At 37.6% G+C, this 26,323-nt stretch overlaps 4 protein-coding genes and 1 non-coding gene across 7 annotated transcripts; 2 read left to right on the top strand and 3 right to left on the bottom strand.

The window, feature by feature from the left end:
• Positions 1-1,579: 1,579 nt before the first annotated feature.
• On the bottom strand, positions 1,580-7,418 carry gimap4 (GTPase IMAP family member 4). Of its 3 annotated transcripts, XR_013488235.1 has the most exons (4): positions 7,260-7,418; positions 5,136-5,906; positions 2,836-4,912; positions 1,580-2,756 (listed from the first exon to the last, which is right to left on the bottom strand). XR_013488235.1 is itself a non-coding variant. In XM_033639233.2 (3 exons), exons 1-3 carry the CDS (start codon positions 7,288-7,290, stop codon positions 4,908-4,910), a joined length of 807 nt encoding a protein of 268 aa, XP_033495124.1. In that variant the 5' UTR covers positions 7,291-7,418; the 3' UTR covers positions 1,580-4,907. The 3 variants fall into 3 exon arrangements, 2 of the variants coding, with proteins under 2 accessions (XP_033495124.1, XP_078018725.1); XM_033639233.2 differs by having other exon boundaries at positions 1,580-4,912; XM_078162599.1 differs by lacking the exons at positions 1,580-2,756; positions 2,836-4,912 and having other exon boundaries at positions 5,128-5,906.
• A 1,282-nt stretch (positions 7,419-8,700) lies between these two features.
• chmp4c (charged multivesicular body protein 4C) lies at positions 8,701-11,481 on the bottom strand. The gene is made up of 5 exons (XM_033638510.2): positions 11,085-11,481; positions 10,305-10,482; positions 9,700-9,808; positions 9,432-9,558; positions 8,701-9,210 (listed from the first exon to the last, which is right to left on the bottom strand). The coding sequence occupies exons 1-5, from the start codon at positions 11,281-11,283 to the stop codon at positions 9,149-9,151; spliced, it is 675 nt and encodes a 224-aa protein (XP_033494401.1). The 5' UTR covers positions 11,284-11,481; the 3' UTR covers positions 8,701-9,148.
• A 203-nt stretch (positions 11,482-11,684) lies between these two features.
• On the top strand, positions 11,685-15,902 carry zfand1 (zinc finger, AN1-type domain 1). Its single transcript, XM_033638545.2, has 8 exons — positions 11,685-11,810; positions 12,354-12,396; positions 13,874-13,913; positions 14,045-14,172; positions 14,377-14,468; positions 14,656-14,774; positions 14,918-15,073; positions 15,648-15,902. Exons 1-8 carry the CDS (start codon positions 11,756-11,758, stop codon positions 15,822-15,824), a joined length of 810 nt encoding a protein of 269 aa, XP_033494436.1. The 5' UTR covers positions 11,685-11,755; the 3' UTR covers positions 15,825-15,902.
• A 152-nt stretch (positions 15,903-16,054) lies between these two features.
• trnar-ccg (transfer RNA arginine (anticodon CCG)) lies at positions 16,055-16,127 on the bottom strand. Its single transcript has one exon. It is a non-coding gene; the product is annotated as a tRNA-Arg (tRNA).
• Positions 16,128-16,869: 742 nt separating this feature from the next.
• Positions 16,870-22,884, top strand: maf1b (MAF1 homolog, negative regulator of RNA polymerase III b). Its single transcript, XM_033639269.2, has 8 exons — positions 16,870-17,420; positions 17,820-17,908; positions 20,293-20,424; positions 20,572-20,734; positions 20,868-20,989; positions 21,121-21,240; positions 21,385-21,477; positions 21,665-22,884. The coding sequence occupies exons 2-8, from the start codon at positions 17,826-17,828 to the stop codon at positions 21,687-21,689; spliced, it is 738 nt and encodes a 245-aa protein (XP_033495160.1). The 5' UTR covers positions 16,870-17,420; positions 17,820-17,825; the 3' UTR covers positions 21,690-22,884.
• The last annotated feature ends 3,439 nt before the right edge of the window (positions 22,885-26,323 follow it).

The following is a 26,323-nucleotide window of genomic DNA, read 5'->3' as shown; positions in this document are numbered from 1 at the left end:
TTCATTTAAAACCCATTGTGGTGGTGTACAGAGCCAAAATGACTGTATCATTGTCCAAATAATTATGGACCTGACTGTATCATCTAGATCGGTGGTTCCTAACCTTTTTACTTACATAACCTAGTGTTTTCAAAGAAATCCATATAGTGATACATATCGATCGTGAATATTTAAAATGTTTGATACAGTGTAGCCAGCTGTGCTTTCTTGATTCTCTCTTCTTAATGTTTACTACAGTCATTCTGATGACGATGTCATCATTGTCATGTTATTCCCTTCCGTTTAAATTTTATGCCCTCGATGTCATTTATTTCCCTGTGGTGTCAGAAATAGTTTCAAATATAGATATTTTTCAGTATTGTATAGAAGTTAGACATTCCAGTATCTTGACAACACTAATTTATAATCACCTTAAACACATAATTCATCAAATAAAAGAAGAACATTTTAGTATGAAGTCTTCACCTGTCAATCATTCAAGAACAGACCCCAGAGTTAGATCAAAATATATATTTATTTGAACCTGACAAGAAGAACACAGTGCAAAGGCCCAGACAGATGACTCTGCTTCGTTCATAAAATTTTAAGAGTGACTCGATTCACGTGCTGACCTCTCAGAGTAACTCAATCACCATTACAAACACTGCTACAAAGGTGGGTCACTGTAGGCTGCATGCCCAACAGCAGTTTCTGTACTCATCTTCTTTATCCTGACCTTATTTTGTGACTCTTATTAAATCAGTGTTTTCAAGACTCTTCCCTTTGATATATGTATTTCTTATCAATTTTTTTGACTGGTGCATTAATTGTTCCATGTTGCTTTGTAAACTCATACTGGAGTGCTGCAAGACCTCCAATCATTTAACCAAAAAGTACAGGTGATTATTGATAATTTTGATGTGAAAAGAGTTTATGAAAAAATAAAAAAAAAATTTGGGTGTGATATGATAATAAATTTTTGGGTGTGATATAATAAATTTAATATCTTTGGGATTGGGACTATTGCTCAGACAAAACGACTATTTTTTTAAACTTATTTTTTTTTGACATTTCATAGACTGAACAATTAATATATTCATTCATAAGGAAGGATAGGAGTAAGTAATCAAGTTTTATAGCCGTCTCTTCTACTCAGGCCAATTTATAAAAGCTTGTGGCTTGCAGTTACAGTCCAGGTATTTGAAGTAGTGTTGTCAAAAATATCCATTTATTGATACATATTGATTCTGAATATTTGAAATGTTTGATACACTGGTACCAGCTGTGCTTTCTCACTCTCTAATTGTTAATGTTTACTACAGTCAATCTGTTGTTCTCTACTACTAACCAAGAAAACAATGTCATCATTGTCATGATTATTCCCTTGTTATATTTATCTTTCAATAAGAATCTAAAATTCCATGCCCTCAATGTAAATTTTTCCTCATGGTATCAAATATAGTATCAAATACTGATATTTGTCAGCGTGGTATTGACGTTAGAAATTCCAGTATCTTGACAACACTCATTTTAAAATCACCATTTTAGTGATATAGTGATCTTCACTTCACCTCAATCATTCAAGGAACAGGCCCCAGAGTTAAATCAAAATATATATTTATTTGAACCTAACAAGAAGAACACAGTGCATTTCTAACATTGCATTTCCAACAACTTCACTACAAATAGTGTCTGCCAATAAGACACGTTGAAGGCCTGCAGAGGGCACAGTGCAAAAGCCCAGACAGATGACTCTGCTTCGTTCATACATTTTTAAGAGTGACTCCATTCACCTCTCAGAGTAACTCAATCACCAAACATTGCTACAAAGGTGGGTCACTGTAGGCTGCATGCCCAACAGCAGGTTTTGTACTCATCTGCTTTATCCTGACCTTATTTTGTGACTCTTATTCAATCAGTGTGTTCAAGACTCTTCCCTTTTTATATACACACTTCTTATCAAATTTTTCTGACTGGTGCATTAATTGTTCCATGTTGCTTTGTAAACTCATACTGGAGTGCTGCAAGACCTCTAATCATTTAACCAAATACAATAAGACCCACATCTGTAGCAGTGTGAAAGAGGAACTTCAGTGTTTTTCAACCTCAACCCTATTTTCCCATGTTTTTTTGTGTCTACATTATTAATGGGAACAACAATCTTTAAAACTGGTCCAGTACTGAGCGAGAACGCTGCAGCTGGCAGCCAGGAAACAGGCTGCAATGTAACCACTCAGAGCATTTGGACATCATCAATTGACGTCCACTTAAAGTGCTTTTTGCCAGGGACAGGCCCAGACTGTTGATTCAAGGGTCTGTCAACGTTATGGAAATGATCCCTACAGAGACAGACTTTCATTTTAAAGAGTAAGATCCTTTTTGTTTATCCAGAAACAGCTTCAAACTCACCATCACCAAACCCACCAGACTCCACTTCAATAAACAGTCATTTTAGTGTGTATAGCACCAGAATATTTTCACATCTAGGGAGTGAATTAAGAGTTTATTTCAACCAAACCAGAGCTGGTGATAGCTGAAATGGTTGGTTGTGACGGTCTCGCTCAGTACTCAATACCATTAGTCAGTTAAGGCCTCTACACATGATCAGCTGTAAAACCGCTTTGCGCTGGCTGTCCCATTGTTTGTCTATGGAGAGGTCGGCAACGCCTGACAAAGTGGCACTGCTACCCTTGGCATCGCGCACCGCTCGGATTTCCCGCCCGAGTGCTGCGCTTAGAGTTGAAATTATTTGAACTTTGACCAAGTTTACCTCTGACCTCTGCGCTGCACCTGGCGGTGAGCGAAGCGTGTTGTTCTTATCATGTGATGGCCGCTTTAGTCACAAAAACATGGGACAACACCACCCAGGATGAAAAATACCTAACATAACCTTCAAAGTACTTTTTCATGACCCTTTTCTTTTGTCAAAACCCCAAATAAAATGTTAAAATGTCAGTAATGCTGAGTCCTTAAGGCACTAATCTACAGCAGACCTGTTTCCTTTCTCATATTTCAGAACTAAGTGTCAACAAACACGTCTGTATTTGACCTCACTGGGTGATATAACCATAGTGGATATCTTAGTATACAGCATTGGGTTTGCTTTCTACTCTCGAACCAACACATTCATGCAAAAGACTGTCAGCTTCTTTACAGAAACAGTATCTACAGCGTTCCTATAATTAAAGGCTTTGAGTCAGTCGTTTTAAATCCTGGATTGAAACTCAGACGCTCTAGCATTGTTACTAGAACCTGATTTATACCTGCATTTCACCAGGGTAACTGAAACTTAATTAGCAGTATTCCCATGTGAAACAGACAGCTACATTGGTAACCATGTGTACACATGAACTGATCTGCGGCAGAGAGATGTGTTCAAGGCAAGGATCCACTGCTGGGTCCACCTATTTATGCTTTGTACAACTAGGTCAGTCCTATAATGGCGCCATAAACACAGACACACAAAAGGTGAGACAGGAGTGATTCAACTGGGGCAACTACAGCATGTAACCTTTGTTACTGTGTGTTTCCTTTGACTGGGACACTCAGATGGTGACACAGCACTGCCTAATTCATCTAATGGTTAGTACAGTGAGCGCTCAAAGGCCTATAGAAAACAGTCACACATGTCCTCAGAAGAGTTGAGGGTCTGTCCAGAGCAGCTGACTCTATCCAATAATAGTACACCGTGACAAACAAAGAGTTGGAGAGTACCATACTGTTTGTATAGCCTGCTCTAAGGCAAAGATTACACCAGTTTTCACCAAGATTCTTGTTTTTCTACAAACAAAACTCTTTAAGGTGACCTTTAAAAGTCATGTTTACATTCAGAGTTTTACACCAAACACATATCTGTCTCCTTACAAAGTAACTTGACACCAGGCTGAATACCAGTGTTCTACTGTCTTTTATGGTTGTAAGTTTCACGACTGTTTCACATCTGACCTCTCGATTGATTGATTGATTGATAAATCATTTAGTCTAAAAAAAAAAGGTCAGAAGAAATTAATTTTAAATGTATCAAGAGTATCCTGAATCCAAATAGGTCATCTTAAAATGCTTGTTTTGTCCAGGCAAATATATTTATTTTCAGACTTTCAACAAAGAAAAGTAGATACTGAACAAGTTAATATTTACTATTTTTGATTGTTATAAATGATTTAAACTATTAACTGATTATAAAACGGTAATAATCGATTCATTGACTCATCGTTGCAGCTTTCAAGGTAATGCATCCTTGCTTTAAACAAATCCCTCTGCCACAAAATGATATATACGTAAAAGATGCATTTAAGGAAAACATAATCACTGCTTTAAGGTGACACACAAAATCAATAACTGCCCCAGTGCTTTATAACTGTGCACTGTGAGTGTTATAAACATTGCAGCATGAGGAAAGAATTTACAGTTTGGTCACAACAAATGGGAATTGTTAAAAAAAGCAATTCCCTCAACAGTCACTGACATAATATTATAATAACAATTTAGTAGTGCAGTTCTTCTAGCTAAGGAGTGTACACTTTGGATTGAACATGTAACAGCTTGTGCCTCCTTGTTTTAGATTAAATTAAATCCCTCCCATCACACAACCCCCAAGACACTATCACAAACCATAGACCATCTTCCGAATTAAAGAAAAAATATGTTGTTTCATGTTCAAATAGTGGAGTATAAATCTTTGAGCAGTACGAAAAAAGGGCGTTTAGGCTTGAGGCAAAGGCCTTCGATAAAAATCGGGAACAAATACAACCAAAACACACAGTAACATATCTGATCAAAACAATAAATAACTCAAACAGGTTTGTACATTTGGTGAAATTTCAGTCACCCTTTTCTTTCCTGTCAAATAAGATGCTTAGCTGTCAGGACAGTGAGGCAGATGTTCCGTTAGTTGTGGTTTTTGGGATCCATCGGCCACAAGTGTCTTGTTAATCTAGAATCAAACACAGAGCATTATTAATAGGGCTCCATTTTACATGAATACAGTCTTAATTCACATGCATTTAGCTAAAAGACGGTGATATCACTATTATTACTGTGCTGTCTGAGAGGTTCATGATCTTCAATTGTAACTTTTAATATAACAGAAAGAAACTCACAACAATCTGAGACCTTAGTATGACTTTCTTGTAAGCGAAGATAAGTGCATCACTCACTGGAAAGCTGCTCCACTTCCATGGCTTTGGACAAACTCATCCCAGAGTTCCGTTTGGGTATTGCCCCCAACTCCTGCCCCTGTCTGGCTGGATTCTGGTTCTCATCCAGAGGTTTCTTCTCCTTCTCCACCTTCTCTGGGTTGTAGTGGCCCCCTTCCTCTGCCACCATCTTCTCCACTCTCTCCATCAAGAACCCCACCTGGGGATGCTCCCCAAATATGCAGTTGTTAATGACAAAGTACCTTCGCTTACACTTTTCCAGCACCTGCTGCAGCTCCTTGCCTTCCCTGCGAATGTACCTCTCGATGGAAATGGTCTTCAACACATCTGCCCAGGTGAAAACCACAATTGTGTGCTCCCACACATGCTCACCAAACAGGTTCACATGCTCCTCAAGGCGAGCACGGTCCACCTCTGTGAACATGCCCACAGGGATGACAAGCAGGAAGGCGTGTGGACCTGGAGGGCAAAGAGTTGCTCCCCTTACTAACTCCTGTTTATAGGAGGGTGGAGTATCCTGAGTGGAGTACCAGCCTGGAGTGTCCACCACAGTCACTTGCCGCCCCTGCACCTCTGTCTGTCTCTTCACACAGAACTCGGCTGCTCGCTCCAAATGAAACTCCTCTTTGCCTATGATGGTGTTTGCAGTCAGACTCTTTCCTGGCCATCTCCAGCCCAGCACCACCAGACGAACTTCAGGTAGGCGGATTGCTGCCTTGGCTGCAGCTGCTGCCCTTTTGGCCTCCTCTTCTGCTCCAGGGCCATCTCCAGCTGTGGTCAATCAATGTATATATTTCAGTATTAGAGCTGCAACTAACGATTATTTTCACTGTCGACTAATCTGTCGATTATTTCTTCTATTAGTCGACTAACCATTTTATCGAAAAATGTGTTAAAATGTTGAAAAATGTCAGTCTGTCTCTCCCAAACCCCAAAATGATGTCATCTAATGTCTTGTTTCGTACTCACGCCAAAGGGCTTTAGTTCACCGTCATGGGAGAGTGTGTAAAGCTGCCAATATCTGAATGTAAGAAGCTGCAATGAGAGTATTTTGGGGTACTTTTATAGTACTTTTCTATGAAAAATGACTCAAACTGATTAGTCGACTAGAATAGTCGATTAGTCATCGATTAGTCGACTAATCGTTGCAGCCCTACTATAGAGTCTGAACAAGAGTTTATACACTAATTATTATCATTTTCGGTATCAAATAACTTGCTGGATATTTTCTCACATCATTGTTTGGTTTTTAACACGTCAAAAATTAATGAAAAATTCACAAAACAATTTCCCAAACCCCAAATTAACATTTTCAAATAGCTTGTTATGTCCAATAGACAGTCCTAAACCCAAAGATACTTTATTTACTATCACAGATCACTCAGACTTCCCATTAGAGAAGCTCATGTGTGTTGTTGCTTTAATAATGGCTTAATCTATGAACTGATCATCATAAATTATAGCCATGACTTTTCTATCATCAACTAACTAATTAATTAAGTGATGTTAATAATTAGTTTACTTTAATGTAATGTTTATTGTAGTTTCAACCCTTTTTTGGCTAATAATATAGTTTCATCTCATCAGTACAAGAAAAATAAAACAGATGTTCAAACATGTAAGGATGGGTGTTCTTGTTGTCTTATATATTGTAAATGTGTATTTAATCTATATATTATGATAATACTCTTCTGAAAACCCAGTTTATTTATTTAGGCACTTCGGATGTCATTCTGCCTTATCCACTTTTCTTAAATATCAAACTTTTATCCGTCTCGTGAGCGGGCAGTGCTACTAATGTGACGTCAACGTTAATATGCAAAAGCAACGAGTTTATCTCTCATCAATTAATCCTAACATCTTTGTTTATTTGTATGAAAATGTAGGAGTAATACGTAGTTAATAACAGTGTAATAACAACACAAACGTTCATTGAATGTTTCTAACTTTCTCTCTCGTGACATGTAACGTGTGAAACGTGTCATATCCCGGTTTAAGGGTTAATGTTTAGCATGCAAACAGTTTGCTAACTTTGGCTAGTTTTAATAGCCAGGGAAACTCCCCATATTTGTACGACGACACGTAAATTAACTTCGGTTGTAGATAATAAAGTTAAAGGCTTACCTGTCGTCCGAAGTGGTTTACTTGCTTCCATGCTCTGTTTTACTCCTTATTGTGGTTTTATTCAGATGTTATTTGTCTTTGGGCGGCTACTGCTCGCTGGACAAGGACTTCCTCCTACCTGCTTACTGTGAAGCAACGACAGAGGCGGTAAACTAACCGGAATATACATGCGTCGCTTCCGGTCTGATCTTTCAAAATAAAAGCCTGATAAGAAAGCCGGATGTCAAATAACGACACAAAAGCTTCACTCTAATATGTAAGTATAGCTTACATATTAGAGTGAAGCTATAATATGTAAGCTATACTTACATATTAGAGTGAAGCTATAATATGTAAGCTGCACTTACATATTAGAGTGAAGCTTTTGTGTCGTTATTTGTAAGTATAGCTTAATATTGTTGTTTTTCCCTCATTTGGTTGAACAAATATGTCCACACAGATGTTACATTATCTAAACGGTTCACACACAGGCCTAAACTTACAGGCTCTGGCCAAAATTACACGTTTCTTTGCAAAATGCTCTCACATTCACAAAACATTAAAAACATGCAACAAAAGTAAATACTTCCATCAGTCAACACATCTTGTGGTCAAATGAATATTACGTAGATCACTCATTACACAATGACCAACAGAATTCAAAATACAGCTACCAGTATAAGCCAGTTCAAACTTTATTTGTTTAATATGCCTGTGCCATTTGTTGATACTTTACATAATTATGGTATGTGCCAAAAAGGCAGACAAGCATATCACAGGGAGTGGTATTCTTTTCTCATAACTGTACTCCAGGTAACATACAGAGGCACTTTGCACCAGCACATACTTTTTTGAGATGCCCTTTTTAAATAGGGTACTGTTAAAAAAAGACACAAAGGAAGTTTTTTTTTATTCTATTACATTCTTTTATTGTGTATTTTTATGTGCCACAGGCCTCTTTGATTTAAACACAGATGTGACATCTTTTATAGATGGATAACAACTGACTGCTGACTGAAAAACTGTGCAAAAGAGTTTCACACAGGTGCATTACAGATTCAAAACTATTAGTTATTTCTGTGAGCTGTGAATAGAGGTTTTCCTTTTCTTTACACAGTTAGTCTACTGGAGTTTTGGGTCTTTCTGTTTTCAAAAAGGGTGTGAAAATGTGTGAAACCAGTGAAAAAATGTTCAGACATTTGTAAGAGAAGACCTCTGCTGTGCTGTGTTCAGTGATGATGAAAATCAAATGGTTCCCAGTTTGATAAAGCATGTCTTAGCAATCCAGTGAAACTGTAAGTTCATTAAAATTTCTTCAAAAAATACAGTATTCACCACTTGTAAATAATATGTAACCATAAAAAGTCCAACATGTGCAGGTATCATTTGTAATCCAAATGAATCTGATAACTTTCAGTGATGGAATACTGCAAGCTGATGTAAATACAGGAATTAGACAAAATGTAGGCGACTGTTTTATTGTTGAATGTTGATAAAGCAATATTTACATCATTATGCATAATCACACTTTATTTACAGCAAATACAGTTAATCATTCTGCTCTGTGTTAAAAACATCACATTCATATCCTATTACATCTTCAATAGGCCTATGAAAGTAGTGCATTCTGTACAGGCTGAATAAGAATGATCAGTGTTGTGAGAGGAAAACAGAAAACGAGAAAAGAAACATGGGCACATAAATCTTGATTCCTTCACTTTAATTTTCTAATTTCTCAATAAATATAAAGTAAATGTAAAGTGGCAAAACAAGCCAATAAGTAAAAAGCTCATTTAAAAAAAATAATGTAATGCTCTTCATTTTCCCTAAAAACCTTCAAAATTAATATAAAAGCTACAAAAGAGAGAGAGTGAGATCTGGCTAAGTCCATTAAGGCTGCCTTATTACACTTAAGTTCCCCATGAAGCCAGCATACGCATGTCGTCATCGTCTTCAACCCTTTTCTTGGTTGCTGTGAAAACAAGAAAAAGTCAAATGCCATCAAATTATTATCAAACATGTATCATGGTCAAAGGCTGCAAGGATCAATTTTGTTATTGATAAAAATAATTTGTTTGTGTCTGCCTGAGCACCTTTGCTGCATGTCGTACCCTGTCACTGTCTCCCATCGTTTCCTGTCACTTCCCCCGTGTCACTATCAAATAAAATTATCCAATAATGTGTTGCACTTACTTGCGCGATGACTGGGCCGTGCTGAAGGCAGTTTGGAACTGGGCACGCTGGGTAGGTCGTCCACACTCTTCATGCTTTCCTCAAGGTCCTCCTGTTCCAGCTCTTCTAGCTCTGCCAGCAGCTCATCCTAAGAAAACACAAAAAGTACAGTGATGCATTCTTGTAAAGCAGGAAATAGTTTAGCAGGTGCAACAAAGAAAGCCTGAAGAAAGAAGACAGTGAATGCTGTAAAAGCGGATTTTGATAGAGGAACTAAAAAGGTATCAACCTCGTCATATGCCTCGCCAAAAGGTCCGGAGATGGCCTCACTGATCTCTCGGGCCACGTCCTGCTGCTCTGTGATATCCTGCATCAGATCGTCTATCTTGTTAATGTCCCTGAAAATGAAGCAAGAGAAAGATTTAAGATTAAACATCACTGTAAACTCAAATCGAAACTTCATCCTTGCCTGAAGGAATTTCTTTAAAACAGCCCCCTAAATTGTATGTTTTTATATTTTTATGCAAATACAAAAATGATGGCCAACAATAAATTGTAAGGCTGCCACTAATGATTATTTCACCGAAAATTGGGATAATGATTATTTCCCCCTTTAATTTATGAATGATTTTGTCTTTTGGTATTAATACTGATAGAAATCCCAAAAGACAACAACCGAATTTGAACATTTTGATCTAATTTTGATGATTTACATTATAGCTTTATGTATATAAATTATTATAATCATTCAAAACAGTAATACAAAATGAACTGTGTCACAATCATGCCAGGGCATAGGGCTTGATGGTGCACTTTCCCAGTAAGAGGATGCAGTTTTAACAAAATCCTGATCCATTTTTCTTTGTTTGTTTGTTTATGAGGCCATGTTCTCACATGTTGTCGTGGACCTTCTTCATAGCCTTGGCAGCGTAGCCCATGTTCTTCAGGACCTCTGTGTTGGTGTGTGAGTTCTCCAAAGCTTCCCTCTGGAACTCGATGGTGGAGAGCGTGCCATCGATCTGCGTGAGCTGCTGCTCCAAGCGCTTCTTCCTCTTCAAGGCCTGCAGGGCAGCTGATATAAAAAACAGATTGTAGAAGTGTGTGACTTTTTGTAAATCTCACACCTTTCTCCTGGTACCTGCTCTTTGGTTGAGAACTTATAGTGCTGGGCGTTCACAAACAAAAGAGATAAGGTTCCTCCCTTTGTAAGGCCATGTTTATTTTTAGTCTAAGGTGATTCAGCCAGCAATGCAGCACCTCAAGGTTTCACATGAGAAACACATTGAAAACTAAAGCAGCAACACTAAAGATGAACTTATAGGTTTAATAAAATGCTGTTCTTTTTGTTTTTATGTTTGTTTGTAGCGTCACTGGTTATAAACCTGTTATACTTGCTGCTACAATCAAAACCAAACTTGCTCACAGGAAGATAGTTAAAAAAACACAAAGCACTGTAGGCCAAATACCTTATGGGGAAGTATGTGTAGCTGTGACGTTAAGGGCCTTATTGTACTTTAAAGTATGTTAAAATATTTAATACTTGTAAAGAGTTGGAATGTGATATATCCTAGTGAAAAGTTTAGAAAACAATTTTAAGCCCTGGAGCACATGATAAAAGTCTGTCAAAGGCAAACAGGTGCACAGATTATTTTCAGGCTAGAAAACAATTCATACCTCGCTTGTTTTTCGTGCCATGCTTCTTGGCTATAGCAAGTTCCTGCTCTATCCTTTTCTCCAGGTAGTCCTGTTTCTTCGTCAACATTTCCTCTGTTTCCCGGAGTTTGTGGATGGCCTCTTGGGGTGAGGGTCCTCCCTTCGACCGGTGGTGTTTGGAGCTCGAGCTCCCCTTGAATAATTTTGCGAAACCGCTCATTTTTTGGCACCTTTTGGTGTAAACTGCGTATGTAGCCAACCTTAAGTGTACACGGGTTCTACCTGGATACCTCACGGAGTTTCTGGAGGCGGGTGTGTTAACGAGCAGATTTTCCAGCTCGACGGCTTTGTGCTTTTTCAGTTCAAACCAGCCAGTGAACGTACCTGTCACCACACCTTTCACCGCCACCACCTGCGTGACGTAATGACACCTGACGCCCTTCCTCCTGTTTTCTCTTGGTTGAAGTCGGCTAATAAACTAATAAACCTGTTTTTGTTTCGTGAAAGGCGTCCAAATATATATAATTACAGCGTCATTAAAAAAAATCAATCATGTCACAAAAATAAAAAGATAAATAAAAATAAATATATCGGAGTAAAACATAAAAAGAAAGAAAAAAAAAACCTCGGTCACGTGGTTTCACTGCCGGGGTCAAAGTTCGTGTTGACATCCGCTCACTAGCTGCTATCTAATGGCTGAATTAGACATTGGAAAGCATTGTCAGATCGATTCCTGTAATCAGAAAGGTCAGTTTATGTTGTGTCGTAACTAGAGCAAAGATATTAACGTGTGATATTATTCTCCTGTGTGTGTTAATATAAAACACACCGAGCGCCTCTTTAGCTTGGTTAGCCAGTGAGCTAGCTAGCTAACTAGCTTTAGCATTACATGACTGTACAGCTTCTCAGTAGCTAGCTGTTAGCTCAACTGTTGGCTAGCAGGCTAACCGCTAACTGAAAGGTTTAAATCAGTGTCGGACACAGTGTTTAATTATCACATAAAATAAATACTTTGTATGTACTACAGTGTATTGATAAAGTGTGTTTTGCTCTTATGTATCAGTAGTCAGTGAAAGTTTCTGCCCAGATTCAAATGAGTCAGCATCACTGTCTATCAGCTGCAGTGTTTGACTTTGGCATCTAAATCTACATCTCAGACGTCAACCATTTATGTTGTTTCCAATACACAGATTTTGACAACAACAACGGTGTGTCTTGTGTTATACAGCTTCTTGTTGTTGAATTCAGCTCACAAACTAACTGAGTTTGTTCTCCACATTCTTCTTTTAGATTTCCTTCCTTTTGTTTGTGATCTCTGTAGCGGTGTTTTCTGGTAAGAATTCATCATCTTCAGGTGGAAAGAAATGTGCAGAGTTAGAGAAAGTATTCAGATCACGTACTCTAAATAACAAAATCGTTATACCATATCATTATTCAAATAAATAATTATTAAATTAAATAAGAATACTTAACTTAAAGACAAAATGACTCTCTTAACATAGAGCACAACTTTTATAGTAACTGAATGTTGCTGGACAGTTTAAGTCCAGCCCGGTCCCTGTTGGTGCAAGTGTGGACTTATAGTGGGAGATGTGCCCTTGAGCAAAGCGCTGAACCCCTAACTGCTTGGAGTGTGATTTATGTGACAGCCCTATCACTTTGCATATCCTTGAAAAATAAGAATTTCCCCATGAGGGATTGATAAAGTGCAAGATAAAGTACTTCTTTATCTTGATCACAAATAGAGATGCACGATACTATCAGCACATCATCGGTATTGGACAATATTAGCTTCAAAATAAACTAGTAGAATCTGCCAACATGCTTTTTCTTATTTTGCACTATGAATGAATATTACATGCACTGAAAAGTATTCTGTTTCATGTCTCCATCTGCTGGTGGGCCACCACGATAAGAGTATGCATGCATAAAATGATGTTAATTCCACCACAGAAGAGGGAAAAAAAATAAAATTAGGTGGGGCCAGAAAAGTGGTTATATCGATATTGGTATTGATTATCAACCAAATAAGTTGTTATATATTGGCATATCGGATATTAGCAATAATATCATGCATCCCTTGTTGCAAAACAGTGATCAAATAGAAGCCATTCTAGATTTTATTTATTGAGTTGAAGATCATAATGATACAAAATAAAAAAAATGAAGGTCATGAAAGAAACAATCTCTTTATCTACATCCTCTTTTCCAACTTATTCCCTAACTTACAGAGAACACATTCTCCACACTTACAAAAAGAAAATATATGTATATGTACCAAACCAAACAACCAAAAAAAATGCAATAAACAGACAGATAAACAAAAATCAGAACCGACAAATCAAAACAGAACAAAAAAAGAATAGAATAAAAAGTAAAGGTTCACAGCATCACAGTTCTCAGAGGTAATCAGGTATGTTGCAGATATTGTGGCATATTGAGCACATAAACCTACACGGAGATGTGTCTAGAGACCTCAGTCCATGCTAGTCCATATATAAGCCATTCTAACTAAAATGTTTCTTAACATTATCTGTGGAAAAAAAGAATCATGTTTGTGGATATATTGTCATCAGTTTCTTTTTAGAAAATATATTGGTATTTGTATAAACATCAAAAGTCCTGTATCAGTCAGGCTTTAGTAATTACAGGTAACAGGTAAAAGCAGTGGCACAAAAGGTACAATATTTTAGTAAAAGTATGAAGTTGCATAGTATAGAAATAGTCATGTACCCTATGTCGTAAGTGATGCTTTTCATGTCAGACCATTCCTCGTTTAATTTTTGATGTTTTATTATTGTCTCTTCCAGCCTTGAGCACAGAAGCAGAGAGGCCCATTCATGTTCAGTGGTACGCTGTGTCCTAATGTCCCTCTTTGATTATATGTACTGTTGTATTATTACATTACTGGAACAATTTTCCCTCTGTTGCATAGTTACTTCGATACTGGCTGGAATGCTTTTATATTTTCTTTTTTTTAGGAGCCAGTGAAAAGGGAGTCTCAGGCTGCGGGTGGCAGTACAAGTTATCCATGCTCATTTCAAGACTGCAGGGGAAAAGAGGTGTTGCCAGTAGTATGTCCACACTGTGAAAAACATTTCTGTTTGGCGTAAGTTTACAGTTTCCTCTCTTTTTCTTTAATTTTTTCAAACGTCATAATTTGTTCCTCCAAGCTTATTTATTTCATACAGAAGCAGTCAAATTAAAGGGGTTACTACATTGCTCTCAATATGTATAATATATTACTATTTCATCAGTGAAACCAGCAAACTGAAACTGAAAGATTCGTATTTCTCTTGTTCTTGCCTTATAGTCATCGTCATCAAGATGATCACAAGTGTGAGAAGTTGGAGGTCCAAAAGCCTCGAATGGCAGCCACAAAGGAGCTGGTGGAAAAGATTGTTGGTTAGTTACAGCATTGCACAGCCACTGTTGCTATCTTGACAGAATTTCTTCTGTGATTCCTTGTTTGTCCACATGGGATCAGTGTTAAACAAACTACTCTCATCTTTGTCATGACTGATGTACACCTGTTTGCATCCCTTAACTTAAATTTTGATTATCTTTGGATTCCTCTCTTGCGATTTCTCAGCGTCAAAGGACGGATCCAAAAGTAAAGGACGCAGAGGAGCAAAGAACAGTGCAACTGCAGCTAAGGTGGCGTTAATGAAACTAAAGCTGCATGCTGCAGGAGACAAGGGGCTGCCACAGGTAAAATCCTATCTGTCTTTATTTTATTTATAAATAAGAGTGTGATATAACTTCCCATATTGGTATTATCTACAGTGTAACCTCTGTGTATCATCCTGTGTTTATTATTTTGTCCAACTTCGTCTCCTTTTTTGGCTTTCCAGACAGAAAGAACCTATTTCCAGGTGTATCTTCCTAAAGAATCCAAAGACTCCAGCCAACCCATGTTCTTCTGTTCCAAATGGAGTGTGGGAAAAGTGGTGGATTACGCAGCCTCTCTAGCTAGCCTCAAGAACAGCAATAATGTACTGACAGCTAAGGTAACACACAGCAGAAGAGTCACTGATAATCTGATCTGCTTCCCCTACCATCAGTCTACTCTCTCGATTCTTAAACTACATTGTCTTTACGTATTCATAATTTCCACCTTCTTAAATAAGATAAAACAGAGGTTAAAAATGTCCTCCATAACTGAGTAAATAGGTGAGCTTTGTGTGCACATATGAAATGCAGCTTTTACCCGCAAGACAGAACTCTGTTTACAGGAAGCTGGGTTAACCAGTATGACAGTGGGGCTGTAAACATCAACGCTAAGTATTGTTCCAGTACATAATGTCTGTGTACTCAAGTTTTTTTTCTTACACTTGCTGATTATAGCAAATACTGTGTGAAGCTTCTCACTGATGCTTCAGTTGTTTTCAAGACAAAATAAAAGAGGTTTTATCTCATAACACAAAGGAATCCCATATTTTACAAATATGAGAGGCTATGTTTTGTATCAAGTGTTATGAATTTGTAAACTTGCATTGAAATATTCTTGGAAAACAAAGCATAGCAGAGTGTATATTTCTTGACTTAGTCTTAAAGGCGTGCCATTCTCGTCTCCATTTGCAGAAGCTGCGGTTATGTCACCCTCAGACAGGTGAAGCTCTCCGGATGGACGACAAGTTGCTCTCGCTGCTGGCTCACCCAGAAACTCCCCTGTACAATGGGGGTAATGTGATCCTGGAGTACCTGGACAATGAGTGCACAGGCCTGGAGGATGTGTCTGACTATATCACACAGACATGACAAATCAATACCAGCTACTGCATGGATGATTTCTGTATGCTATTTGTATTTTCCTCAATAAAATATTGTTTTCAAATATTTGAATTTGTAAGTGGTAGATTGCATTATGAAAAAATGGAGTTGCATGGTCAAAAGTAGTCATGGAGCATCTTTATGAATGTATCATGCAAGGTACTGACTGAGTATTTCTTGCATTTGAATGAAGATGCCACATATTAATTTCGTCATCACGACCCAGGTGGGACTTGAACCCACAATCCCCAGCTCCGGAGGCTGATGCCTTATCCATTAGGCCACTGGGCCGATATCATATATTTAATTATACTGTTTATTTCACTTAGAGCAAGCAGTCGGGCGATCATAGGAGGGAGTGATGACAGTTTCCATTCGGGCTCAATCTGCTATTCCTTTTTTATGGAGGTCATTATGCAGTGCTGCATGCTGGAGACTATATTCAGTGTTCAATAAAATCAGTCAACAAATTTGGTGTAATTTAGTGCAGTGCAGGGTGTTTTACATCAAAAGCAAGAAATACAATTGGGCAAAAGTCAGGAAGAAGGCAAAGTGGAAGAAATCTCAAAACCTACACAAATAAATTCCAAAGAATGGGTGTGCAAAGACAATATTGGACCACTGATCTGAAGAAAATAGATCCAGAGTAAGTCAGTGACTATTTAAAATGTGTTTTTTATGAAAAGGAAGACGGAGAATATATGCATTTATACGTATTTATGTGTATTTTGATGGTTCTAAGTGACTGTGATAAATCCAAAACAGATATGAGTTGAATAGTGAACATAAATATCTTAAACGCAAGCAAAACAACTCTGATTGTTCAGTTTCTGTTCCAGCAGCTGCGTTGCGATAAGCAGACAAGACATTTGACACAGATCTGGCCTGGGAATTGACCAAGCAAGATTTAACCAATCACGTTAGTTGTCATTTAAACGAATAGCTCAAACAGCCAATGACGTGAGGGCTTTAGTAAAGGTGGGCGTGTGCGTATCTCAGCGTATATAATAGAAAAGGGGCTGGGTCTCTACACAGTGGATTCCGTTGTTTTGATGAGAATAGATGTGTCTCTAAGGTAGTCGACGATTTGCAGAAAACTTGACCCGTTTCGGTCAATTATTCCGCTCGGTAGCTCGTTAGTTGCTACTCTTCTGATCAAGTCGCTTAGAAAAAAGCGACTTGATTTAGCTAATACGAGCCTCTTTGTGAAATCAGGTCGAAAGGGATGCCGCTGCAGACAGACTCCGACGGACGCCAACAGTCTTTGGATTTAATCTCATCGCATTTAATCGGGAAGAGCAGCTTTTCTATAAATTTAAAAAGCCTCAGAATAACACATTCTCGACCGAGTGCTTTTGTAAGATGCTTAAGCTCGAGTGCGAATTAATAGCGCGGCTGTGAAGCGAAGACAGGAGCGTCAATAATACAGCGAAGCTAGCCGTTAGCTAACGTTAGCTGGCCATCAACAAAGCGGGGATCGTTAATCTTTTGCGTCACAGAGTAACCAGTTAGGTTAAGAAGACGAGCGTCTGCGGCTTGGTTTTAAAACCTGTTGTTTTCTGCCTGTGCTGAAAATATTGCTCGGTGAGTAAATTGGGTCATTATGTCGATTTACTGAACCAGGAAGACGATTTGTCAACTTCGACTGAACAGAGTGGGGGAGGGGCAGTGGTTTACAGAAAGAGGAAATAGTGTTTTGATCTAAAAAAATTGACCTCGCGGGGCGCTGTAGCTCCGCCATGCTAATTATTTATACTGTCAACTATTGTTTTCCTCACACTTTTCTAGAAATGTGTTTATTTACTGACCTCATTAGATTGGTATGGCTCTGGACATGGTAACCGTTACCATGGTACCGTTACAAGTAGCTTTAAGTAGTAGGTAGACAGTAGACAGCTAAATACACAGAGTCAAAGTGTTCTATGTCTTAATATGACTTTTGACTGACATTGACTTTATGCTGCTTTTTTTTTTTTTTAACAGACAGCAATGAAACTATTGGAAAGCTCCAGCTTTGAAGCCCTCAGCTCCCGGCTGTGTGTTGAAACAGGAGAGTCTCGCATCCTTGGCAGGTAAGAGTCACAGGCTTTCTATTGCAACATGAGCAACTGAGTGTGTACTGTCACGTATATACTGTTACACAAGGGCAGACTTAATGAATTGGGTCTTTACAGACTTTTTTTGGCGCTATTATTTTCCAAAGACAAGCTGCGCCCCCCCCCCCCCCCCCCCCCAGTCCTCAGTGGGTACATGCACAGGTCACCTTTCCAGGTGTGTGTGCAGATGGCATTACTGCTTCTATTTCTGTAATGCAGACCTAGCAGCTCACCACAAACATCATAATCATGTTTATACCAAAGTAGGAGCCACTGGAGTCAACTTTGGCTCAAGTTTTCCTTATATAGGAAATTTCCTGGCTGGTATGATGTCAATAAACGAGGAGTGTATGAGAGGTGTGGCTTGTTCAGAGATCACTGACTCTCCTCATAAATGGGGGCAGTAGAACAAACAAGTACCTGCACGTTATGCAACATTGTGATAACAGACTGCCGACCTACCAGGCAGGTTCAGAGCCTATAGTGAAAGTTAATAGCTAACTGAAAGTGCATGTTTTTGCGTTTGCAAAGTGTAAAAACACTACAGTGTGTTTTAGGTTATGTAAGGCCGACAGCAGGTTTGCAGTGACAGTGTAGTTACATAAAGGGCAGTGGGTTGTGGAGCTATGCAGCCCAGACTGAGTGCAGGGTTTTGAGTGTGGGTGGTGAAAGCGAGCCTCTGTAACTGGTTGTGACCTGGAGTGACGCACAACATGGTGTCCTTTCACACCACTCTGTGGCTATTTTGGAGACAGTTGTGAAGAGTGTTATTGGGGCGCATGGGCATGCACACATAAACACATGCAATAATACTGCACGATAGCTGAGTGCTGCTGAAGCTGCCAAGACTGCTGGTGTTTAGGCTGCTTAGTGGATTAGTGAGGCAGCCCATCATAGCAGCAGGACTTGAAAGCTGCAGGCTTTAACTAAAAATGTACCCACCAGGCTTCCAGCAGATTTATTATATTCTTCTGCAGATGGGCTTTTGATTTTAGCACGTGGATAATGAATTAAACAACACAAAACTGGAATAATATACGGCACCAGAAAAAAAAGTGCACAGTGCTTCTCAAAATACTTAAATCTAGAATTAAAACAACACAGCTGGTGCGCTGTGCAAAGGTCATTTGTTTGGTGCTAAAAAGTCACCAAAGTAATGTTATCATAAACAGAACATAAATAGCTAGTCCTGTAATAACTAGATACATTAAAACACAAATGCATATGCAAGCAAGCTGCTGTGTGCATTATGTACTAATGTTAACAGCTTGTTGCAGTTGTGGCATTTTTAAATAACCTTGTAGTGTTGATAATCTTCTCTCAGCTCCGGTGTCTGCTCACAGTGTTTTGTTGGCGGGTCAGCTGTGTTGTGTATGGAAAACCAGGGCAGTTATTTCCACTGTGGTATTCGCTCCCACCCAGGGTCCCTATATTTAGGCTGGCAAGGCCAGAGAGGGTCTCAGTACAAGTCTGTCTTAAGTTGCACAACCTTTGCTCTTGCATAACCCACAGGTGGGAGGAGGCAAAATAAACAACTGCACAGCAGTCTACTCCACTCGCATATCTGTATACAGTGGCGTCTGACCCAGAAACATGAAAGCGCAAGCAGGAAATTTTTATCGCTGACATGTTCTTGTCAGGTGTTTGTGCAGATATGGCTCTGAGTGGAAAGACTGGGGGCTATTTTGTCATACAGAGTTACAGGTTAAAGCGCTCTTGTCTGTGAGAATCCTTTTAATAATTTCAATACCATACAATACCTGATTTGATACTTGTAATTTCCCCAAAATAATAAAGCTGCAGAGAGTGCACATATAGCCAAACTTAATGTGATGTAATAAGTTAAATCCAGTGTGTTTTAAGTTTTTTAAGTTTTATAAGTTTAAATTTGAAATCTTTAATCTGACTCTTTCTCCTTGACTGCTGTAACACTGGAACTTCTCAATTATGGGATCAATAAAGGTGTATCATATCTTCTCTTATCTTAAAGAGCTGAATTGCACCAGAATAAAGAAACAGTCCGCCGGACTGCCTGGTTTCTGTAATATTTTATATAATAACCTTTAGTATTTATTTTTACTTGTTCATAGTGTCTCTGGATAGAGAGGTAAATTTGGTCAACTGTCAGAAATGGATCAGGCTTTCTGTGTCTAAAGAAATCCATTGTAATACCCAGATGTGTCCCTGATATGTAATTGTGTTTAAGCCTAATGGGCTATTAGAATAATCTTAAGGGATTTAGCAAACATTTTCCCTCATCTGAAATCTCTGCCATTATGTTAACAGCACAATATTCATGTAGCACATGAATATTGGTCGCACAGTATTAAATATTTATCTATGTTGTTTTTGCCCTGCAGGATGGAGAGCTACTCCTGCAAGATGGCAGGGGATGATAAACATATGTTCAAGCAGTTCTGCCAGGAGGGGGAGCCACATGTCCTGGAGGCCCTCTCTCCCCCTCAGTCCACCAGTGCCACCAGCCCTTCACAGTGAGTACTGCAGTCCACAGTCATAGAGCAGAGCGGTTTCTTTTTAGAACACTCATCAATGACTCTGGCACTATTACACTTCATCAGTATTAAGAAAAGATGATTTAGGATTTACGCATTTAATCTTCCGCTTTGTTTTCTGTGCAGGCTGGGGAAGAGCAGTGAAGACGGGGAGAACCCCCTGAGTGACAAGTGTTGCAGGAAGACTCTTTTCTACCTCATCACCACGCTCAACGAGTCTTTTCGGCCGGACTATGACTTCAGCGCCGCACGGGCCCATGAGTTCAGCCGAGAGCCCAGCCTCAACTGGGTTAGTATGCTGCTCTGTAGCCGAATCTACCTTCTAAAGCACAGCAGATAAATTTAATGTCACAGATATGTTCAACATAACATAGAAAAGACAGGCTTTGTTAAATAGTTATGTGACTGTGACCTCTCTGCAGGTGGCTAATGCAGTAAACAGCAGCCTGTATTCAGCTGTGGGAGAGGAGTTCAACTCTCTGGGGCCGGAGCTGTGGAACGCCATCGACCAAGAGATCAACCTGCAAGGCTGTGACATATACAGGTAGGTGTTTCTGTGTGTGTATACAAACATGCATGTGTGTATTATAAAGCAGATCATTTATACTGCAAAATAGTCTTTTGTTGTTGAGTTCAGCGATATTTAAGCTTGATATCTTTTATTTTGGGTCTTAGCTACAACCCTGATCTGGACTCAGACCCTTTTGGTGAAGAGGGCAGCCTCTGGTCCTTCAACTACTTCTTCTACAACAAGAAACTCAAGAGGATTGTATTCTTCACATGTCGCTCTGTCAGGTCAGCAGCCGACACACGCTCATCAGTGTAGCACCACACATTAGAAAAATGTAATAAATATATGATCCAAAAGATGAGAGACAAAACGAATTTACTAAAAGTTGTGCATACATCTGATTGTGTACAAATCTTTCTGACCTGCAGCGTCCTGAGTGGCTATGGCCGTGACTCTCTTGACAATGAGCTGGACATGGAGCTGGATGACGAGGAGGAGATGGACGGCTTCACTGAGGACAGGTCAGACTATTATTTATTATGATTTACAATGTTAAAGGGATTGGATTTGGCTTCTTTAAAAGTGTGAATATAAAGGATGCAGGAGGCGTTTCGTTAGTATTGTTGCAGATTTCTCGTGCTAATGAAGTCCTTCTGTGATGGAAGACACATTTAATTAATATGCATTTCTATTCTTTTCCTCTCCCAGGTTCCCCAGAGCCTTGTGCGTGTGAGTTTTCCTGACGGACACACCTCGGCCAAGGAATATCTAGGCTTTTCCTCGTCTCCTTCCATTTTTCACACCATGTACCCTCTTTTTGTTTTGGGTTTTTGTGGGGGGGGGGGGGGGAGTGTTGCTGCCTCATCCAAAGCCATTTTCACGCTTTAGACTTATGCATGTTTGAAGCCCTCTCCTCTGCTGGCAGTGAACTGTGTACCGTGAGATGGTGGACATTTTTAAAAGGCCCCACGGTAAATTCAAAGCTCCTTTTTTCTTCAGTGTGGGTTTGACCCCAAGCTCCAAGCCACAACAGCACACTTGTATACACACACACATAATTTTGGCTTCTCTACACCTGCCACATTTCCAGAGACCCCTTCATGGACGCTTGAGAAGAAGAAGGTCTTGTGATGGATGAGTGGCCAACAAAGACTGCGAAGGAATTGAGTTTCTTGCAAATGATGTCAAAAAAGAGGAGTTCGGAAAACACCAGCATCAGTGATAACTGACAGATTAACACGTGATGATATTCCTACCTGGGAAGGGGCTGGGTCCACGAAAACCCAGTTAAGACTGACTTACTGACCAGCTCGAAACTCATCAGTTGTTCCATTATTTGCTCTTTTTGTGTGTTGCTTTTTATGTGTGACAGTGACGTTACTGTGAGGACTTTTTCAGCACTGAGTTTGACATTTAAAAACGCTGCATTTATAACTGAAACTTGTATCATTGAAACTGCAAACGCTCGTCTCTACTTGAGGCAGTAGGGCACAGCCAAGGAAACGATTGGCACCTGGGTTGCAGCTTAGAGAACATATCAGCTTTTAACAAATGTCCCCTTGTTTTGTTTCACTCCACTTTTATCCAGCTTCATGGTTCATTTTATACGTTGTCTAAATCCAATATTTTTTCACTCTTGCCCTAACCTGGTTTATTCCTGGTTAACTTGTTTCTAAATGTTTGTCTTGTCAGTGTTTTCTTTGCTCATTACCTCAGTGCAGAGGCTTCATTGAAAAGTGAATGTATAGTACCATTTAGAGGAAAGCATTACAGTGAAATGGCTGATACCTTGTACATTATTTTTTAGAAATTGAGAAGCTCCTTTTACTTTCCTTACAAGTGGTTAGGAGTTGTGTCTTTTCTTGACTGCTCTGTGCTTCATTTGGCCGATATATTGCAGATGTGAATAAACTGGTGTTTGAATCACACTGAACTTGGTTCTTGTCTTTAAAAACACTAAACAATCACTAAAATCATAATGTTGGCTTTTTCTTTTTTTGGTGGAAAATTGATGGTGGAAAGGGAACACTTTGGCTCAAGCTTAGAAATATTCGTCTAGTATTCCTTTGACTTTGATCTCACCATTTTCACCAAAGATGAACATTCAGGCTCATTGTTCAGGGCGTACCAATGATGTTTTATACCTTTTTCAGGGAAGGTTACAGTGTATTTCAGGGCATAGTAAACTGCAGTTTTATGACATACTAAAATTTCATATTTTCAGGGCATACTATACTATGACTTTTTATGACATACTACACTATGACATTTTTATGACTTTTTTCATGGCATACTATCCTTTGATGTTTGGCATACTATACAATGATGTTTTAATGACTGGCGTACTATACTATGACGTTTTAATGACTTAATGGCATACTATACTATGACGTTTTAATGACTTAATGGCATACTATACTATGACGTTTTTTGACATTTTATGGCGTACTATATTATGATGTTTTTTGACATTTTATGGCGTACTATACTATGATGTTTTAATGACTATGGCGTACTATACTATGGCATTTTTCGACATACTAGACTATGCCGTTTTTTACTTTTTTCGACATACTATACTGTGACTTTTTTGACTTTGTCCGACATACTATACTATGAGTTTTTTCAACATACTATATTATGACTTTTTTTCGACATAGTATACTATGACGTTTTTAAGACTTTTTCATGGCATATATATACTATGATGTTTTTCCAGCTTTTTTATGGCATACTACACTATGACATTTTTACGACTTTTTTTATGGCATACTATCCTTTGATGTTTTATGACATTTTTTTATAGCATACTTTACTATGACATTTTAATGACTGTATGGCGTACTATACAATGACGTTTTCTGACATTTTATGGCGTACTATACTATGGCATTTTTATGACATACTATACCATGACTTTTCTGACATACTAGACTGTGACCTTTTCGATATACTATACTGTGCTGTTTTTTTTTTACTTTTTTCAACATACTATCCTGTGACTTTTTTTGACTTTTTCCGACATACTATACTATGAGTTTTTTCAACATACTATATTATGACTTTTTATGGCATACTATACTATGATATTTTCATGACTTACTATACTATGACTTTTTGACTTTTGAGGACATACTATAAAATGACATTTTATGACTTTTTTTATGGCATACTATAAAATGACATTTATGACTTTTTTTATGGCATATTATACTATGACATTTTTATGACTTTTTTTATGGCATGCTATACTACAGTATGACGTTTTTCTGACTTTTTTTTACATACTATACCATGACTTTTTTGGACATACTATACAATGACTTTTTTCGACATACCGTACAATGACATTATTATGACTTTTTTGACATACTATACTGTGACTTTTTTTACTTTTTTCAACATACTATACTATGACTTTTTTAGGACTTCTTTAGCCATATGATACTGACTTTTTATGACTTTTTTTCGACACACTATACTGTGATATTTTTTACATACTATACTATGACGTTTTTATGACTTTTTTTTTTTTACATACTATACCATAAGTTTTTTCCGACATACCATACTATGACATTATTATGACTTTTTCAACATACTATACTATGACTTTTTCATGACATACTACACTATGACATTTTTATGACATACTACACTATAATGTTTATGACTTTTTATGGCAAACTACACTATGAGGTTTAATGGCTTTTTTTGTGGCATACTATACTATGACGTTTTTATGACTTTATTGACAACTATACTATGACTTTTTTCAATATGCTATACTATGACATTTTTATGACTTTTTTCGAAATACTATACTATGACAGTTTTATGACTTTTGACATACTATACTATACGGTTTTATGGCTTTTTTCAAAATGTTATACTATGATGGTTTTGACTTTTTTGACATACTATCCTATGACATTTTATGAATTTTTGTCTGACATGCTATACTATGACTTTTTTTTTTTTACTTTTTTGACATACCATACTATGACATTATTATGACTTTTTTCGACATATTATACTATGAATTTTTCCGACACACTATACTATGACTTTTTTATGACATACTATACTACAACGTTTATGACTTTTTATGGCATACTATACTATGAGGTTTAATGGCTTTTTTATGACATACTATACTATGTTGTTTTTTGACTTTTTATGGCATACTAAACTATGACGTTTTTATGACTTTATTGACACACTATACTATGACTTTTTTCGACATGCCATACAATGACTGTTTAATGACTTTTTTTTCGACACTATACTATGACGTTTTTCAACATGCTATACTCTGACATTTTTATGACTTTTTTTCGACATGCTATACTATGACTTTTTTTTAAACTTTTTTCGAAATACTATACTATGACGGTTTTATGACTTTTTTGACATATTATACTATGATTTTTTTCAACATACTATACTATGACTTTTTAGGACTTCTTTCGCCATACTATACTGACGTTTTTATGACTTTTTTTTTACATACTATACTATGACTTTTTTTGACATACCATACTATGGCATTATTATGAATTTTTCGACATACTATACTATGACTTTTTCATGACATACTATACTATACGATAACGTTTATGGCTTTTTTTGACATATTATACTATGAGGTTTAATGGCTTTTTTATGGCATACTATACTATGACTTTTTTATGACTTTTTCCACATACTATACTGTGACCTTTTTAGGACTTCTTTAGTTATACTATACTGACTTTTCATGACTTTTTTTTCGACACACTATACTTTGATATTTTTTACATGACATTTTTTTTACATACTATACCATGAGTTTTTGTGACATACCGTATTATGACATTATTATGACTTTTCGACATTCTATACTATGACTTTTTCATGACAAACTACACTATGACATTTTTATGACATACTATACCATAACGTTTATGACTTTTTATGGCATACTATACTATAATTTTTTAATGACATATGACTTTTTTCGACATACTATAGTATGACTTTTTTAAACAGATTATACTATGACTTTTTTTCGACATACTATACTATGACTTTTTTGACATACTATACTTTTGTTTTACTCTTTTCAACATACAATACTATGACTGTTTTTTTACATACTATACTCTGACTGTTTTTTTTTTGTCATACTACACTATGATTATTTTTTTTTACTTTTTTTGGCATACTATACTATGATGTTTTTACGACTTTTTTGACACAGTATATTATGAATTTTTTCAACATACTACCCTATGATGTTTTTTTTACTTTTTATGGCATACTATACTATGATGTTTTTATGACTTTTTTGACACACTATATTATGACTTTTTTCATCATACTATA

The sequence above is a fragment of the Epinephelus lanceolatus genome, chromosome 20 (assembly GCF_041903045.1).
Source record: "Epinephelus lanceolatus isolate andai-2023 chromosome 20, ASM4190304v1, whole genome shotgun sequence".
NCBI lineage: Eukaryota > Metazoa > Chordata > Actinopteri > Perciformes > Serranidae > Epinephelus > Epinephelus lanceolatus.
The sequence above is the reverse complement of the archived record's forward strand: the minus strand, read 5'-3'. Positions and strand labels throughout refer to the sequence as shown.